The following is a 13266-nucleotide window of genomic DNA, read 5'->3' on the forward strand; positions in this document are numbered from 1 at the left end:
CTTCTGTAAGGGCCAACAACGCTGAACCTAAGATGATGCCTCGCTTTATGGCGCGGCATCTAGGCCCAAACACAGAGACCACTGATTAATGAGGTTAGATCTCCTTTAGAATCGCTGCTGGAAAAAGCGCAGCCTCACTGGCCCTGCTGGTTTGCTAGCATCAGATATAGGAGCCAACAGCAAAAATTAAGCTGGCATATATTGCTGAGAAAGGAGCCTCTGTTGCTGCTTCCCTCCCGAATACAGCAGCTGTCCTTAGTGTTCTGCTGGGGTCTGTAAAAACTGCCATTCGGTCATTAGGAGTGCACACGCACAAGACTGAGAATGTGACACCGACTGCTGTTTAATGCACCGTGACCAAGACATGACATGAGCTTCCACTGCAATAAAGGAGCTGCAGCAGCAACAGGAGTAACGGGAATGGCAGCGCTAACAGATTCAACAACTAGGAATGCATCTGCTGCAGTAGCACCATGATCAGATGCGTGTGCACCTCGGGATACGAGTGTACTGCTGCAAAACTAAAGCTATGACAGCTGTATTGACGTGGTTTGCACTGGCCCGCAGCTGCACGAAGAGCTCCTTCCATAACTTATGTTTAGAAGCGTCCATTGAGTGTGCCTGCACTTTGTGAAAATGCCGGGGTCAATGTGTTTGCACACGCGGATACGTCGGCTTTTTCCTTCGGTGGCCAGCTGCTGTATGCCTCAATGTTAGTACTGAGAGGCCTAAAGGTCTAAAATAGAAGGGATCATACGATCTCGTAGGTGCTGCTTCCAAAAAATCCAAGGATTTCATGAATTTTCCGAGAAAGCCTCCGGCAACCGATAGGGGCACTAAGAGAATCGTCGTGCTGGACAGCCCCTACGCTTATTCAGAAATAGGAGTGCCATCAACCTCAGAGGCTACGGCTTCCTATGCCATAGACGGCTTCCACAGTGGTCAGATTACTGGACTCTAAGCATCCTTCGGCTCCACTGAGCTTTTGTTCGCCAGCTAGCAGCGAACCCTTGTTGTGTATCATCTGCCTATGCAGTGAGGCAGGTCTTACGCCAATCGGGCAGAATTGTAGTACGAAGAAGCCCTAAAAGTGGTTTTAGCCCATTTAGACTTAGCTCGCCCTTGATGCACATGAAGTAAAATGAGAAAACTTACAACGGACTTCGGTCTCGGCATGCGCGTGAATGCCACGAATGTGTACAGAAAATGCAGAGCCGAAAATCAACCACAGTCCAGCTGGGGAAGATAAGCACTTATAGAGCCTGAACACGCAGCATGTCCCCGGCTCCTCCATGCTGGGAGGACTCGAGTGCGATGGACTACTGACTGGGTGAGACAACCAGGTACAAGATATAACTAATCCTTTCTAAGCCTGCCCCCGGGTTTTACGCATACAGCAAATGATCCAGGATGCCAAGTTTTTGTAAAGCGCGAATGGTGGTTTGGCGATTGAGAAGAAAAAATCGCCACGATTCACAAACAGGAAGATGACTCGCACTGAAACCTTGAATGGGAACTACAGCATTCGAGTGGAAGAAGCAGTATAAAGTACCAAAAGAAGCAGGCAACCATGCAGCCACGTAAAGCCTTCCAAAGCATACAGACCTGAGGTGCTGGATAAACAGGTAGGAGGAAAACTCAAGAAGTGCTGCACCTATCGTTCGGGGCTCCCAAAGGGAGTCTTCTGGGATTTTTAAGGCGCACCGAGGATGAGCAAGCAATCAACAAAAGACACCGCGAGCCCCACGTATATGAGCAGTGGATACAGAGGGGAGAAGTAGAACCCAAAATAGACGATACACAGCTGCAGGCTTCCTCGGCATTGTATATAAAAAATAGCAGACGGTAGTGGAGGCGAGTACCTCGGGTTTACTAAGGCAGTCAACGCCGGGATGCTATTGCAGCTAGAAGGGAGCTATTGAGTGCTTGCACCACTAGGATGCATTGTACGTAGGTGCCAGGCATCCATCCAGATCCGGAGACTAGTTCATGCATTCACTCAGAAGCCACGGTGTACTTCCCAAGGTACAGGGTAGAATTTAAAGGAGCTGCACGCATCGTGGGAGCGTTGCAGCCTAAAGAAGCTAAGCAACACCTCCGTTTCAATACGAGCACTAAAAGTGACGTCACCGCCTGTCCACATGCACCTGGGCGAAAGAGCAGCAACTTTAAACGGGCGCATTACCTTTCGAGCTGTTACTGTGATCAACGATGTGGCAGGCAAGTGCAGACCAGAAAGAGACTTGATTCTACATAAGCGCAGCAGGCTGACCCCGTGTGTACGCCTCTGCGCTTTCTGGATTCGTTACTCCCACATAAAGCATGAAAATGCCACTGCGTGTACTAGGAATCGGAGTGGCTGCTGTCCTTCGGCTGGCAGCAAGGCACTGTCTCTGCAAGGGCGGTTGTTGCAGCTTGTTTGCTGCCAGGGGTATCTGGCTTGGCTGCAATTTTGGCTTGTCTGCGAAGGTCGTTAGCCCGATACAGGAAAATCCTCTGCTCTGAGTCATGCACAGACACTTCTGTGGCGTAGAGGGGCCACCATAGGGAAACTATTGACCTCAAGGAAGGCGAGGACCGGAGCAGCTCTTCAAGACGAGGTGCCAGTAGCCTGAGTGCCTCTGGGAGCAGGTAAACGAAACTGAAAGGCGCAATACACAGTGGGCAGCAATATCCCGTCGTTTGGCGCATGCGGACTCCTGAGCTAAGCGGGGTATGGAGTGCACATGTATCCCAGAGTACAGCAGACCACTGACCTACCCCAACTGCACCAGGGATCCTACCTACATGACAGTTGCACGCGATAAGTCAAGATGCGGATCGAGAAAATTCCCTTGGAAAAACTCGGCGCGAATAGTCCCCGCAGCAGCAGCGTTCCGTTGCGCCTTGGCAACAAGCTTTTCGTCTAGATCCAGCCCAACGCCTACACCACTTGCATTGAGAAACAACTTGCGCTCGAATAGCTGCGGATGGCCGAGCGTTGGACTGACACATCGGTGATACTTTGCACTCAATCACCGAAAAGAAGCTACGCGGGCATATGCGCCACAGGAAGGTAGGTAACGTGCTACCTGAGGTAAGAGGCTCACCATTGCAGTTTGCCAAGCGGCAGCACTCAATGACAAAGCGCCCATCGCCGCATCCAAGACTGCAAAAACACCTTACTCGCAAAAAGCTACACTTGACCAGCACTGATGTAGAACCATGTAGGATCTTCAATTGAACGCCTGGCGTTGAATTTGTTCCAGTGGTCGTAGCAACCTGCGCGTGAGGACTCACTCGTAAACAACATCCTTCTCCGTAAGTTCGAGTGCCCTGGCAATCACCTGGATCTTTTCCTGTAGCGAACATTTAAAGCATAAGCAGCTGCTTACAATTACAGGGCGGACCAGCCGACTTGGATCCCCTGAGCGCAGCTTCGCCAAGCAGAATCGCTTACGACTGGAGTGACCCTGAGCATTCATTGTTCACAAGGCAAGGCAGCAACTGTGCACCATGAACAGTGTAATGATCCTGCCAAGCACCTTCCCGCCACTCTTCCACGCGCGGCACAACACCTGCCTTCAAGTGTAGGGTAGGCCGAGGACGCACTGGAATGGGGAGACGAATCCGCCGAGGTCCCACCCCGCCTCGCCATTAGCCTGTAGCAAATGTAACAGTCAAAGCGCGAAAGGAAAGGGTTAGCATGTGTTCGTTCAATGGACTGGCCTCCGGAAGCATAATTTTGGTGCAATGGCCACCCGAGCCTCCCTAGAAACTCTGCTTTCCTGTTTATACTAAAGCGCACAGTATCAGGAGCCGATCGGTGAAACGGCATCCAGCATTCGCCATCCTCCAAATCACCGTAGTCGAGGCAGGCCCTTTGCTCGCATGCCTGTGGTGCCGCCCTCCCATCTGCCATGGTAGGATGCCTCAATTGAATTGGGAAGTGTGGGAGCGATTTAATGCCTGCCCAGTTATACGTGTGAGGCCAGCGCATGCCCCACGGCATGCCGCGATGACCTCTCCACAGCTCAGGAAATTCCGTTTGGGGGAGGCAATCGTTCACTAGGCCGCATGTGGCTGTGGTGGCTGCCGCCTGGGGTTACTTCGCATCGAGAGACTAGCAGCTATGGGAAATCCATGAAACAGCTGCTGTTCGATCACAACAAGAGGGAACCGGCTGCTTGAGATTTCTGAATGATCAAGTAACCAGGCGGCAAAGTGCGGCGTGCACATCACCCGCCAGGCATGGCATGCAGGGCTCCTCTGTAGAGCTTACATTTTAGGCTCCAGGCCGTGGGTCATTTTTGGCCGCCATTTTTATTTTCCCCGTGGCGTCAAAGCACCTTTCTTTCTCTCCCCCTTGTCGCTCTCCCACAATAATTGTAGGCCAGCACCAGCGCTGGAGGGCCGCTAGATCACTAGATCCATGCACTTTTTTACCCCAAGCCGTAACTGGTACCAGTCGCCCTTACATAGTATTCTCCATTTGAATCTCGTTTCTAGTCTATTGGTCTGCTCCCGCGGGAGCGAGTTGGCGTGGTTGCCGTGTCTGGGTCTCACAAGGTTGGCGAGGACACCGCTGGTTCCCTCCTTGGACGCACGCAGCATAGCCCTCACCACCGCATTGTTGTACAGCGTCCCTCTGCCACGTTCAGAAGACTGTTGCCAGCTTTCTCTGTGCACTCCACCCCTGCCACTAGCCCCACGTGCTGCTCCAGCTCGCACAGTGGACCCCTACACCCCTTCCCCAGATTACGCTAGCTTGCGCGTAGGCCCTCATTTCTGCATCTAATAATGGAGGTAGGCCTGGAACTGCTTCCCCCTGACGATGAAGGCTGCCTTCTTTTCTATGCATAATTAGCGTGGGTGGCCTCAGACCGCAGCCGGGCAAAACAGCAGCCACGAGGCGGGGCCGGCGCAGGACAGTGCGTTGCCACCGTCTGCCTTTGCAGAGGCAGCAGAAACTTTCAGTTCCTGCTGCCTACGGTCGCTTTTCACGCTGTCCAGGGATCCATGGGTGTGCACTCGCAGAGTGTGTTGCTTGGGGCTCAGGCGAAAAATGAGATTATCAGACCCCGTGCCAGCACACCGGGTGAACACCTGGGTGCTGCAGCGCTGGCTCCATCCTCAGGGGTCCCATCAAGCGTTCACACAGGTGGTTCATTGGGGGGGAATTCTCGGCCAGATCAAGCGCCGCCGCCAGCCGATCCACCCATAAGGGCAGAGGTGAAAGGAGGAAGCATCGCATCTAGCGGTCTTATGTCTTCGCCTGGTGCACGGCTTGAGGAGTCTGCCTCTGCGACTTCGGGAGTGGCAGGAGCCACGGGGCGGCGGCGCTTACTGGACAGCGATGACGACTCCCCCATGAGGCCCAGAGGGACGAAGAAGAGCAGGCTGGTCTCCGACAGCTCAGACGACGAGGTGGTCTTGGGTAAAATGCATATTGCGTCTTGTCCTCAGTCTGCGTCAGCTCCTGCTGGGGGCTCTAAGCCCCCAAAACCACAAAGCGGAGCGGCGAAGGTCCCGGCGCAGCCGGTTAAACGCACACTTCCAGGTAGCGCCATGTCGGCCGACAGGGCTTTGCGTTTAGGACTGTGTTTCTGCTCGACGCGCGCTGTAGGTGTGTCCTGTTGGTTTAGGAAGTCGACAGAGTGTATCGGGGGTGCCTCTGTGCTCTGAGCATGCGTGCAGCACCGAGTAGGCGCTCCAGTGGTAGCGGAAGCAGCAGGGAAAGTAGCAGTAGTGGGAGCGACAGCAGCAACAGCAGCGGGAGCGGCAGCGACAGCAGCAACGACAGCAGCAGCGACAGCAGCAGCGACAGCAGCAGCAGCGACAGTAGCAGTGGAGAGGAGTCTGATACGCGTTCCACCAGCAGGCCCAAATCGCGGGCGTCTTCTGGTAGTAAGAAGCCAGCAGTTAAAAAAGACGTTGCCAGGGCTAAGCATACAAAGACAGGCCAAGTAAAGCTGCGAAGTGCTCGTCAGCCTGCAACTGTAAGAAAAGGCGGGGACAATGGAGACAGCGACGAGGACGGACAAGAAAACGAAATAAGCATGGGGGCCTTCGACCCAAAAAAGAGAAACTCTAAGGACAGACTTGTAGCTCAGTTCCTGAGGCGGTAAGAAGCAGGCAGCGGTCAATTCCGTCCATGACACAGGGGAGGTGTCAGCCTTGGCCGTTTCAAGCACTGCAGTAGCACGTTGAACTGCACATGTTTGACTGTCCGGGGTTTTTGCTGCAGATGGTGGTACGCCTGGCCGCAGTGGCCTCCAGAGGATTTTGACTATTCGAAGGAGCTGGAGAAGCGAAAGCTGAAGTGGGTTTCTCTTGAAGAGTACGAAGATCTAGACGACGTTGACAAGGGCGGATATACAAAAGTCTACCAGATATCTGCCTTTCCAGGTATGACTCTTGTTCCTTCTAGCTGGTTGTGCAGCTGCACGCATCATCATGGAGGGCAAATGACAAAGTCGAGCGGTGATTGCTCCTTGGGCTTTTCTGTGTTGCCTCCGTGTTAGGTGTGTTCAGGGACCCAAACGGCAATGCGATTGACTTGCGCCCCCAGGAAGGTCGTCCGTGCTACAGGAATGTGAAGCAGCTCTCGGAGCTTGAGTTGCTTCAGCTTATTGCTAAGGCTATCAAGGGCCAAATGGCCGCTTTACAGTCCTCGGCGTTTGAGGAGACCTCCATTGAGCGTGCGCTGCAATCGGTGGGCAAGCGTTACCACACTGGATGTGGATCTCTTCTGTGCTGCCAACCTCCTCACGTCCCCGTTTTCTCCACTTGCAACACATCTTTTAAATTTGCTTCTTCTCCTGGGTTGTCAGTCTCTTCAAGATACTGGAGTGGAGCTTGATGGCGAATTTGTGTGTTAAGCTGCGCTGCGCTTCCAGGAACTGGAAGAGGTTGAGTCCGAGTTGAAGCAAATGCAAAGGCGAATGGACGCAGCCAAGGGCCGCGCCTAGTGGCATAACCCAAAGGGTAGCTGGCCGAGCCCAGCAGGAATATAGACGGTGGCACTAGGGTTAGTGTGGCGTGACAGCGCTCCATCGCAAGGAGTTTTTGTGCGATATCTGTTTCCTTCGCCATATCTGTACGACAGACATCTCTTTAGCAGCAGGCAAAAACACTTGTACTACGCTGTGTGCCTTATCACAAAAGGAGAAGTGAAGTACGCGCAATGAAGGCCAATAGCCTCAATTGTCCGGGCATTTCTTTGTGAGGCCTATCGGGTAGTGTCAAGTCATTCCGTCACTTAAGCCCATCCGTTGTCACATCACGCTGCTCTGTTGCCGCTGTCTTTCAGCAAGCTACAGCATAGTCGGAAATCTAGACGTATACGTGCTTGTATGTATGTTCCTGCTCATTCACCTGCGATTGAACATCGCACAAGATCAGGTCAGTTTACATACTCCGGCACTCTGTTCAAGGGTAATGCAGCTTCAAGCATTTCCATCAATAGCTAAAAACTATATGGCACCCCGATGAGGTTTGTCATATGCACTCTACTCTTTCAGCAAAGCTTTCACCACGGCATACAGATATGAAATCGCGAAGGAAGTGCTTTGTTGTGTAGGCATTGATTCTCCCCAACCGAAAAATAAGAGAATGTTCTTACACAGTCATGTTTCTTCGTAAAGTTCAGCTCACCGCGTGCAGCCAATCGTCCCTGGATCGTTATCAATGCATACGAAGCAATAGAGTACTTTAGCTAGCAAATCAGGAACATTTCAGTAAACGGAGCACCCGTAACATTTGCGGATATTATACCGACAGCAGGGTAACCAGCCTTAAAACCCGCTAGTTCCCCCTCATTCCACACTATATTCTTTTTTGCCCCAAGTCCAAAAGGGAGACAGGTTAATGCCAGGTGACCCCAGTAACGGGGGCAGTGTAACGCATATACTAACTGACTGGCCGCACTTTCATGGTTCCGTGAAGGCAGAGCCGGCAGACGAAGAGTGAAACAAAGATATTCAAATCCAGACAATCCTTGTACTTCACGGCTGTGAGTATGCAATGCTTGCCCATAGCTAAGCTCCACTGAGGCACCTTCTACTGAGCTGTTTTATTTCCTAGAGAGTATGTAGGTAATTCATCAATTGGTTTTTTTTGTTCATACACCTTACGTTGAGCACAGCAGTGGTAGCTCAATACGGGAAGACAATAATGCGTGCGTGTGAGCTAAATACAATGTGCAACCGGCTATGAGTGCTCGTAGTGCTCCGAGGGTAAGGCTGCGCGCGCTTTAATTGTCCCTCTTATCTTACGTCAAAAAGTGTACGAGACGGGCGGAGCTTAAAAAAGACAGCTTTTCGTTGAAACGCTTCTTTGCTTCCATAAAGTGGGTATGTAGTATGCTATGCAGATGAGACGTTAGTCGCAGAAGTTGGAGCATTGACTATGTAAGCAAGAAATGCAAGGCACAGTTGCACATGTATATATATATATATTTATACATATAAATGGCTGGGAGTAGCAAGGAAATGTAGTGATGAATCCTGTTTGGGTTGCGGGGGCACGATGGTATCGGGCTGATCGGCTCCCACACGCGCCCGCTTGTGTACGGGAAAGCGCTGGGCGGACCTCAATTCCCCCGCCACTGTTTGCGCCAAAACAACACGAGCAGAACACAAGCAGATGCACGCTTGATCAATTTGTTCCTGTTTGCACCCAATGGAGGCATGCGTACGCCAAAATCCTAGCAGTTGTGCGGACGTGCCCAATCATAACAAGTAGTGAAGTTGTCGAGGTGAAATTCCTTTAGCTGTTTTGTGTGTCTCCCAAGTTCCACGTAAGCAAGGTTAAATCTTAATGTAACAGAACACAGCGTCCCTTCACGGTTTTTGGTCGAGTGCTTTGTGGTTTTCGTGGTGGGGGTATGTTGTTGACTTGCGACTTCCGAGCACTTTGCAAATCAAGAGCACCCTTTTCCTCTTACTTGCGCCTAGTATTGCACACTTGTTGAATAAATGCTTTCTTCCCCCTCATTTCGTGCATATTATTAGCTTTGTGTCTTCCCTCTTTCTGTCCATCCTGCTACTAACTCGCCAGTGTGACTTGATGCAGCCAAGCAGACAGGGAAGCACGATAAGAGACCTTGCGACACAATCCCCATATTTTTCAAAAATGCATCATGTGGTTGAATGGTTGTCCGCCTCTGATGGTGCTATAGCAAGTTGCCCAGCAGTACTCCACTTTGCTCAAAGATCTGCGGTGCTTAAAAAGATGTTCTCTACAGAGCCTCTATCTGCAGATGCTTTTAAGATAAGTAGAAGGGTCGACTCTGGTGGCACTGCTCTTACACAATAAACGAGACGTCAGCTCAGAGCTGTGAATTGTCGATGTGCCCTTCTGACTGTCATCTACCTCTGTTGCCTGAAGACCCTCAGTATGCAGGCACATGCTGAACCCAACTCTACTTTCTGGGCTCCACCACCTGCTTCAAGAACAAAGCCCAATCGTTGTACATATTTTAATGTTAAAGTAGCTTTGCTGTGGAGTCATCCCTAATGCAGAATTAAGGGCTAGGGGCTACGAGGCAAGCGAATGGTACTCCTACAATAAGATTTGATAGAATGTTTCTGAGTGCAAGGGAACTGCGCATGGTACACTACCAAGTGCTTGTTCCTTCAGGAATCAGACGGAGATGCTTCACCAGGAAAGTTCATATACTTTGTCTCTGGTCATTTGCTGTTGAGGGGTACAGCAGCACGCCACAGTCGATGCACTCGCCGTTGCTGCAGTGTCTTGGACTGAGACGTTCGCAAAGAGGTCATGACAGGCAGCTGAATACTCCAATCGTGGAAGCAGCAAAAGCATTTGTTGCTAAAAGGCATGAAGGGTAGGGCGCTTTGCGGGCATCTGAATTATTTTTGAAGTCATGTTTAAGCAGGCTGCGGTAAACTGTCGTTCAAATTATTGAATGCACTGTGTTCTGTGTAGATTCCGTAGCTAAGCCATTATAAATCGAAGAGATTGCTGCGGAGTCCCCGCAATGCAGCACCAATTGGACCGTGCTGCGACTGTTCGGTCTTGCTCCAAGCTTCTCTGCTGCTGCTTATCATCTCCAAGGTCCGAGGTTGCCGAGTGGGGTCGGGCATGGGGCTGATTAGCAGCCCTGGCCATCGACATACTAGTCGCCTTTCGTTTCGGCAATATCCATTAAAGGTGAAGGACAACCCTCACTTCACAGGCTACACGCAATCCGCAGGTAAGGCAACATATTTCCCCATGGACGAGAAAACGAAAACAAACCCAAATTATTCTACGGACCTCAAGGGAGCTTACGCCGGGGAGCGAAAGTTCAAAGCAAAATCTAGCAGTAGCAATGAGGAGGCTTGCAACGGCATTGCTGAGCCCGATAAACTGTATACTTGTGCTGGTATGAGCAATGGCTTGAAATGAGGTGGCCCCGTTGACTGTATGTAGACCTTAATGCTGCACAATGTGGTCTGTCTTGTTTTGCGAGCTCTGTGAGCCACTTCTTGCTCTTTATATCGAATCCTGAAGAATGCTCTTTATACGAAGTTGAAGTTGGGCCACAACAGGACAAGCATGCTCACAGAGAGCTGCATCATCATCAGCGGACCATAGTAATTATTGAAGGCTAAGGTACACTTTAAACGCTCTACTACATCAGTAAATTCCTAGATAATTTGTAGGTCAACACGGTAAATCGGTAAGTCTATTCTTGCATCTTGTATGTTGCAGAGTACTGCTGGTTCAATGCGGAAGGACGCAGCGCTGTGTGGGTGTAGGCTAGATGCTATGTGAAGCTAGCGTTGAACGCTCTGAGTCCTTTGAGGGTGCGGCTACGCGCACCCTGGCTGTCCCTCTGCCCTTGTGTAGGAAATACAGTGGATCGAGGGAAGGCGAAAAGAATCCTTCTTTTGACCAAAAAATTAATTGCCTCCATTAAGTCGGCATTGAGCCTGGAATTAAGCATCCTTATATTAACACCTCAGGTGATGCTGTACAATGAACTCCTACAGAATTGCGTTTTTGGCATAGCTGCGAGCTTCGTGTGATCAGCACTCTCCGCATAAGCAGCAAAGGAAGATCCTGATGGGTGGCAACGATGAGATGGTATATATGTAGAATATTGACTGGCACTCGTGCTTGGCTAACGTAACTTCCAGTTAGCTGCGAGCATGCTCGAAGCGATAGAGAGACCCGGGGCCCACAGCCCTCAGTCTTTGCAGCATTAGTGCTGCTGTTGGCGGCGTGAAAAAGGGGGCTCAGTAAATAGAGCTTCCAGATATGCCCTATTCCTTCGTGTGTGGAGTCATAAACTTCGACCCAGTGCTGACACAACATGAACCACCGGGAACCGACCGGCGTGCTCTGCGGAAAAGCACTGAAGCGGGCCTGCGAGAAAAAATAGTAGCAACATGATCATACTTAAAGGCACAACTGAAAGAAGCTCTGGATGGATGGCGTGAATTTCGGTTTAGTAGTGCCATGCGTGTGGCGGATGAGTGTCAATGTCACCGTCCGGCTTTGCAGCGCAGTTTGTAAAAGTGAGCCTTAATTCCACAGTATAAAGTTTTAAATACTTGCTAAAATTGACTTTGCCATCAACAATACTAGTTAGTCTTACCACAGCAGTTTGGTGCGCTATTCGAACGCTTAAGCCTTCGAGGCAACGATTCCCACTTCCGCTGCCCAAAGCTCCGGCCAGCCATATTCCGATCTTTAGCTTCCGCCCAGAGCTTTCATTATAAATACATATGGAGGGCGCTACATAGATGAGCCCTATTGTTGTGCCTAGTAGCGCATCTAGATTCTGCTGTGCAGTAGATAAATCGAGGTAGATGGTCGGCAGCAGTACTTGTACCCCAGAAACCTCAAGTCTGGCTCTTTGCCCAGTCTTTGCAAAGTACGATGCTCTCTCCGTCCCCTAAATAGAGAGTATGTTGCGAACGCAGGACGGCGAGTGTCTCTTTTGGTAAAAACAGACCAAAAGTCAATACGCGTGCCAAATTGCAGGTTCTGCCAAGGGCGAAAAAGTATGTAACGGGGCAACAGTATCAAACTATTGCCACATCGAGCGCCGCAGAAGCGCGGCTGTGGGTACTACCGTCGAACGGGTTGCCTCGCCGACGGTGCTACGTAGGAAGGGCAACCCTAAGCGGAGGCATGTTTGCGAGTTGCCTCCGCAACTTGTGCTGTGGTAGGGGGCACACTGGCAAGCAACAACAAGGTGGTGTCGAAGAGAATGGGCATGTGAAAGCTATGAGACAATTGATCCTGCTAGTCTGGAGGCTTCACCTGTTCGTCAGAGAGGCTTGTTGACTAGAGGAGCGGTTGGTTTGTTGCAGCAGAGAACTGATCGAAAGCATGTGCAGCACTTGTGCGGTGCAGCTTATCGAGCACGAGGCCGAAGGTTTGGCCGGGTTGTTGGTGTTGTGTTGGTATGCTTTGCAAAGAGCTATGATAACGATTTTTGAAGCGAAGGGCGCGACTGGCACTTTCGAGTTGTAGACTAGAGAGTGTTGGCGCGCAAGGTGCTGGCTGTTCGCTACCGAGCAGGCTAGACGAGTAGCAGACCGAGAGGACACAGGCGAGTGGGCGTGTGTTGTGGATGTAGAGCTTGGTGCTAGTTCGTCTGGGTGTTTTTGCGAGGTAGGAAAGCGAGCAGTGTGTTAGGCCTGTAGTGGTGAAGGTGCCATGTGGAAGGAGCAGCAGCTGCTGCTGTGCGTACAATCTCAATCATACTTGTTCCCCTCTCGTGTTCCGACTTGCTCTCTTGCAACACGGCACTTCTTCAGTGGCTGCAGGGATGTCTGCAATGTCACCTGGAGAAACGTGCTAGTGTGAGGGCAATATGTTGGGTGTGAGATGAGGCGCTGGGTATGTGAAGAGAGAGAGTGCAGAGCAGTTGTTGGTCTGAGGCTAGTGTGTTGTTGGAGGCTTTTTAGACGGCAATACTATAGCAAGGCTGTGTGGTCAAAGGCAGCATTGTTAGTTTGTCGCATGAAGAGTCCTCGAGTTTGACGACACAATAGACATGGTTTCTCTCAAGCCGTGCGTGTGGCGTTTTGTGCTTTCTTAGTGTTTGTGTGTGCGCTGTGGACGGACGGTTGTTTCGTTCATCCAGATTTTTCTGGTTGGAGCAATGCGTTTGGCTGCGCACGTGCAGACGAGAAGGGCACACACGCCACAGGCGGCGAGAGGAAAACGATAGCAACCTGGTTGATCCTGCCAGTAGTCATATGCTTGTCTCAAAGATTAAGCCATGCATGTCTAAGTATAAGCTTTTATACGGTGAAACTGCGA

At 51.0% G+C, this 13266-nt stretch overlaps 2 protein-coding genes across 2 annotated transcripts; one reads left to right on the forward strand and one right to left on the reverse strand.

Annotated features, from left to right (window-relative positions):
* Positions 1 to 2783: 2783 nt before the first annotated feature.
* Positions 2784 to 3901, reverse strand: LOC34622812. The gene is made up of 4 exons (XM_026338557.1): positions 3788 to 3901; positions 3581 to 3641; positions 3090 to 3338; positions 2784 to 2923 (listed from the first exon to the last, which is right to left on the reverse strand). The coding sequence occupies exons 1-4, from the start codon at positions 3899 to 3901 to the stop codon at positions 2784 to 2786; spliced, it is 564 nt and encodes a 187-aa protein (XP_026194342.1).
* Positions 3902 to 4998: 1097 nt separating this feature from the next.
* Positions 4999 to 6950, forward strand: LOC34622811 (suppressor protein SRP40). The gene is made up of 5 exons (XM_026338558.1): positions 4999 to 5539; positions 5677 to 6103; positions 6227 to 6387; positions 6504 to 6694; positions 6879 to 6950. Exons 1-5 carry the CDS (start codon positions 4999 to 5001, stop codon positions 6948 to 6950), a joined length of 1392 nt encoding a protein of 463 aa, XP_026194343.1.
* Positions 6951 to 13266: the final 6316 nt, after the last annotated feature.

Source organism: Cyclospora cayetanensis, unplaced genomic scaffold, assembly GCF_002999335.1.
Source record: "Cyclospora cayetanensis isolate NF1_C8 unplaced genomic scaffold, CcayRef3 CcayRef3_contig_276, whole genome shotgun sequence".
Taxonomy (NCBI): Eukaryota; Apicomplexa; class Conoidasida; order Eucoccidiorida; family Eimeriidae; genus Cyclospora; species Cyclospora cayetanensis.